At 37.9% G+C, this 5,511-nt stretch overlaps 1 protein-coding gene across 1 annotated transcript; it reads right to left on the bottom strand.

Annotated features, from left to right (window-relative positions):
• Positions 1-218: 218 nt before the first annotated feature.
• Positions 219-4,615, bottom strand: LOC113306308 (wall-associated receptor kinase 5-like). The gene is made up of 5 exons (XM_026555280.1): positions 3,688-4,615; positions 3,210-3,380; positions 1,907-3,112; positions 1,704-1,771; positions 219-539 (listed from the first exon to the last, which is right to left on the bottom strand). The coding sequence occupies exons 1-5, from the start codon at positions 4,613-4,615 to the stop codon at positions 219-221; spliced, it is 2,694 nt and encodes an 897-aa protein (XP_026411065.1).
• Between the last annotated feature and the right edge of the window lie 896 nt (positions 4,616-5,511).

The raw sequence follows: 5,511 nt of genomic DNA, 5'->3' as shown, positions 1-5,511 counted from the left end.
AGTATAGTCATCCAACAAAATAAGATAATAGCGAAAACCAGTATCAATATGTATAGGACAAGTCCATAAATCACTATGAATAATATCAAATGGAGCAGAAGTGAAAGAATTTGAGTCAGAGAAAGGAAGACGAACATGTTTACTAACTTGACAAGAATGACAAAGCTTGGTAGACTGTTGTTTATTACATTGAATTAAAGAGTGGGAACGTAAATTATTTAAAATAGCTTGTCCAGGATGATCAAGACGGCTGTGCCAGACATCATGAGAGCAGACGGTAAGAGACAGTGGTGGAGACTGAGATGATTTTGAAGTGGGCACGGCTTTGGAGGGTTAAAAGATGTATCACATGTAATGTTGTAACGCTGTACTCCATCTCCAGTAAAGGAACACCCATTCTCGCTAGGACCTATACCAAACGGGTATGGAATTGTGAAGTCACCGCATTTTGCTTGGCAACCAGGCTTCGTTAATGGCAATGGAGTTAATGGTGATGATGTTGTTAGGGTAAGCCTTGAGAGATGCAAGAACAATAAGATCTGTAGAAACATGATAGAGATGGAAATTTGATCTGATTCTTATTATGCTTTTTGCTAGTAATAGACTGAATTGAATTCTTAGGAGAGCATACACACGGTATATATAAGGATACTTGCTATTAAACCAAGTGGGGAACAGACAAAGAGTTGATAACTTGAAGAAGCCACCTTATTGAGCAATTGGAAAAGAAATGAAGAGTTAATGATTAGATGGATGATGTATATTATTTGAATTTAATTTGTTCTATACCGCGTTGACAAGGTAAGAAGCCACCTTATTGAGCAATTGAAAAAGAAAATGTTGGGTTGCACCAGCGCAAGGCGCAGCATTTAAGCTTAAAGTACCAAAAATTTAACAACCCTATCAATTAAGCTGGTGGCTCAGTACTGACTTTTTTTAATCGGAAGATGATCCCTCGGTACCGTAGTCTGTATGGTTAACTGGTTTTACGTATACAATTTTCTAAGAGCTTTTGATGGCAATGGTAAGAGACATGCTTCTTAACTTATTAAGGTGATCGAGCAAACTGGCTATAAGACATGCATGCTTCTTAACTTCGGCTTGGCTGTTCTTGGCCGGCCGGGAATGTACTGACCAGGATGCTAATTTATCCTCAGTGAGTTTTTCCCATTCTAAATTATTCATTCTGTTTCTTTTTTGTGATAGAAATATGGCTGTTCATTATACACCAATTTTCTACTGATATATTAATTAAATGGATCGTGGATAAGATGTCGACATGTTCTGCCCGTTAATTTGGCTTTTCGATCTAGTAGCTTTTGGTATATTGTTTAGTAGAGTTCTGCGGATATCCATATACTACTAGACTAGACGTATGCACGTTGGGGGCACAGTGTTATTTTAGTATCCACTGTGCATATCATAAGAATTAGTACAATGATCCAATAGACGAAAACTTATGAGTGGCTAGCTTCTATCCAAGTTGGTCTCGGCCGTCCGGACATATAAACTTCCTGAAGTAAGTAGTTAAGAAATAAGAAAATAGCTGAGTACTTCTAAGCTAACTTCCAAGTAAGTTGGCCTATTCTCTACTGGGTCTGTTTGTCTATTAGTTCGGATATAGTTTTACTCTAAATCTCTAAATCACACATATTGCACATCTGGCAGATCGAAAAATATGTAGTTGTGTAGTCTTTACAAACAGATACAGATTCAAATCGTACATCAAGATTAAGAGCAACAAGATGCTGTGGAAAAAAAGCCAACCCAACTGTTTCAAGCAAAATTACACTTAAAAAATATATAAATGACAATTTCCAAATCTTAAAGGGGTTTAAGTCTTAGAACTCGTACTTGTACGATCATCGCAGTATGGTAGTTGACGTGAACATGTCTTGGTCCGTACTGTATAGACCAGAATCACCGGAAATATTGGAGTTTATTGGTGCAGAATAGAGGTCTATGGGCTCACTAATAATAACATTGGGCTCTTCTTCATAGATTGGTTGATTATGAACTCCTGATGGATATGACTCTAGTTTACTCAAACTTTCTAGCTCTGCAGCAACTTCCTTCATCGTTGGTCGTTCTCCACCTTTCATGTTCAGGCATCTCTTTGCAAGCTCCGCAACTGCAATGATAGGTCCGTGATTCCCTTCATTTGCCACTCGAGGTTGTATAAGCGTAAAGACATCATTTCTCTCCATGGCATATAGGAAAAATGAAGCAAGACTTCTTTGTGCTTGTGGTCGATTAAGAGAAATGGGTTTTTCTCCTGTTAAGAGTTCGACAAGAACTACACCAAAGCTATAAACATCACTTTTATCTGTCAATAAACTTGTTTGATAGTATTCTGGATCTAAATACCCCAATGTCCCCTGAACTAGTGTATCTATTTGGGTTTCACCCAACGTGTTCAACCTTGATGCTCCAAAATCCGATACTTTTGCAGTGTAGTTATCATCGAGGAGTATATTGGCTGACTTAATATCCCTATGAATGATGGGTATAGAAGTGGATGAGTGCAAATACGCGAGCGCTCCTGCACTTTCGGTTGCAATCTTCAAACGATTTCTCCAAGAAAGTGAGAACTGCGATGACATTCCATCCACATAGAATGATGATGACATCCCTTCCACCTTTTTATGGATGTGTTGGAAGAGAGTTCCATTAGAAATGTACTCGTACACAAGCAAAGGAACTTCAGTTTCCAAACAACATCCCAAAACCTTCACCACATTTCTATGATTAACCTGAGCCAAGATAACAAGCTCGTTGATGAATTGTTCAATTTGGCTCTTATCAATTACTTTCGACTTTTTAATGGCAACTTTACGTTTGTCTGACAAAGTTCCCAAATAAACTGTTCCAAAGCCTCCCCTACCAAGAATCAATTCATCACTATAATTGTTGGTTGCTGCTTCTAATTCTTCAGCTGAAAAGATTTTTGTAGCCCCCACAACACCTTCGTAGGATGAAATGTGCTGTTTCAATAACAGACCGCCGTTTTGGTTAAAGAATTTATCGTTAAGACTCTTAAATTGTCTTTTCCTTATCCTCAAATATAAGAACGAGCCAGCTAGTATCATAAATAAGAACCCTAAGCCAACACCTGCATCAACATTACCATGTATAAATATGAATCTGATTGAGTAGTATCACTAGGTAGGAAATATATATATATGTCAAGAAGTCATTAAATCACATACCAACTGCAACTATTATTATTGGAAATTCTTTTCTATCGCGAATGCATCCAGTTCCACTTATCTTGCCATCACCGTGGCTTCCTTTTGGACAAGAGCAGTCATAGCTTCCGATGGTATTTGTGCAAATTCCTTCGCAACGTTTGTTGCTTTGATCCTCACATTCATTTACATCTATTTAAGCCCACACAGGCATTAAGACGCATTTTCGTTGTTCATTATATAAAGAATTATCTAATCCAAGTATCTAACTACTAATGTACCCACAGATTACACAGACGTACATCAAACATAAATCAATAACTCTATCTTTACCGTGGGAAATTCCGCAAGAGAACCTTGACCGGTCCCCCTAAAACCCTCTGGTGGGGCCTGGAGTTATCTTTTTCGGGATTTCCCACAGGTCACCGTAGCACTATTCTATATAAATTAAAACACTGAATTGAAATTATGTAGTTTTTTGTGTTCTATTATTCCATACCATGGCATCCAGGGCTGAGATAGGGGTTCCCTTCAAAACCTTCGATGCATGTACAAAGATATCCGGGAACTTTGCCTGAATTGCTACATGTACTGTTCTTCTGGCATGCGTAACTAGACATATCTTGTTGCGCTTCTTCACAAGTTTTGGTACCTATTGCCCAATCAAGAACAACTGGTACATCTTTCGCTTTATCATAAAAACTTCCACCCTTCAAGTCTGAAGCGCTGAATGTATAATTCTCAGACTCGCCTATAAACGAATAGCTACAAGGATCAAAAGAAAAAGATTCTGATGATGTATTTCTTGAAATAACCACTCCTGCAAAAACCTTTACACCTTTAGGTAATTTTGTTTGACAACATCCACTCCCAGAACAAGACCCATCTATAATATTGGCCGAAGTTTTGCATATTGTACTACAATCTGTTGTAAAGTTAAGAATCGGTTCGTAAATGAGAGCCAATGTATCACAACCGAGACCAAAAAATCTGTTCTTCGTATATGAAACTGTAAATGGAGTTGCATTGAAATTCATTACACGTGCACCTTCATCTAGGGTTAGTTCACCGCTTTCGTACTCATAACACCTTGTAGCTGGCGAGTTTTTAACGCGAAATTCAGCTTTTGATATACTTATAACTTCGACCCTAAGATCTAGACCTGCAGTATTGTTTCTACCGATTCCAATGAAGGGTTTGGGAGGATCATATGTGGTATCACATGTAATGTTGTAAGGAAGTGCTTCAACTCCCGTAAGCGAACACCCATTCTCGTTTGGACCTATGCCAAACGGGTAAGGAATGGTAAGGTCACCGCATTCCGCAGTGCAACCAGGCTTTGCTTGGGGTAATGGAGTTGATGCTGATGATGTTAGGATTAACCAAGAGAACTGCAAGAACAAGAAGAATAAGAATTTCAGAAACATGATTGACTTTAAAGTTCTCTTTTGTTTCTTCCAGGTGTGATTTTCGAAGAACGTTTTACATGTATATACATACCAATTTGTTGGATGTATCATTGACAATGAAGTTTTGACTCGTTTCGACCACTCATTGGCTGTTCTCTAAATAAAAACTGTACCACTGATCTTGGCATGATTAGCCCCCACCCATGTAGCATCCAGGGTGGAGATTCTCTATTACCCCAAACCTTTGTTTTTCAAAGCTGTGAATTATTTGCTGAAATGACACCTCCAGATGGTGATCGGTGATGTTCTCAGACCAGATAAGCACGCACGACCAAGTATTTGGAAAGCTCCGATATCAATTTTTAATGATAAGGTCGATATCATCCGGTTATTTCTAGTTTTATGATCTTAGGAGGAGATAAGAGTACTGACCTACCTTGCAAATCTTCTGATAAATCTTTTCCCTGATCTTCATAATCTCTTTTCTTTCTTTATTTTATTTTTTATTTTCTTGGGTGGTTGAAAAATAAAGGGTTCGATCATGTTGAGTAGTTCGACATTCACTTAACATCCAATTCACTTAAGCCTGCGACATTCACTTATAGGTTCTTGTTTAAGCCTGCGACATTCACTTAACATCCAATTCAACATCCACTATTAGGCATGTAGAAATTATTGTTTAGTCCAATTTTTCATGACCCAGTTAATGGCTAGTCCACACGTGAAAAACATTTACTCCCTAGTCCAAATACATGTTTTTTGAACTAGATTATTTACTCTCTAGGCCAAAAACTTCATGGAGATTATAAAGTGTATTTTCTAAATGCCTAAAATACCCTTTCAGGTCTAATTGGTATCAACACATGTAAATGTTACTAGTAGTATGTTCCTACATATTAGTAATATCAATACGG

This window comes from Papaver somniferum, chromosome 1 (assembly GCF_003573695.1).
Source record: "Papaver somniferum cultivar HN1 chromosome 1, ASM357369v1, whole genome shotgun sequence".
Taxonomy (NCBI): Eukaryota; Viridiplantae; Streptophyta; class Magnoliopsida; order Ranunculales; family Papaveraceae; genus Papaver; species Papaver somniferum.
Note: the sequence above shows the minus strand (reverse complement) of the source record. Positions and strands in the feature narration are given on the sequence as shown.

What these genes read in the sequence shown, in the direction of transcription:
- LOC113306308 (XM_026555280.1), bottom strand. Translation starts at nt 4,615, where the DNA reads ATGTTTCTGAAATTCTTATTCTTCTTGTTCTTGCAGTTCTCTTGGTTA. An exon ending in TCTCAGCCCTGGATGCCATG is followed by an intron (nt 3,381 to 3,687) that starts GTATGGAATAAT and finishes GGGCTTAAATAG; the next exon opens with ATGTAAATGAATGTGAGGAT. An exon ending in AATAATAATAGTTGCAGTTG is followed by an intron (nt 3,113 to 3,209) that starts GTATGTGATTTA and finishes ATGTTGATGCAG; the next exon opens with GTGTTGGCTTAGGGTTCTTA.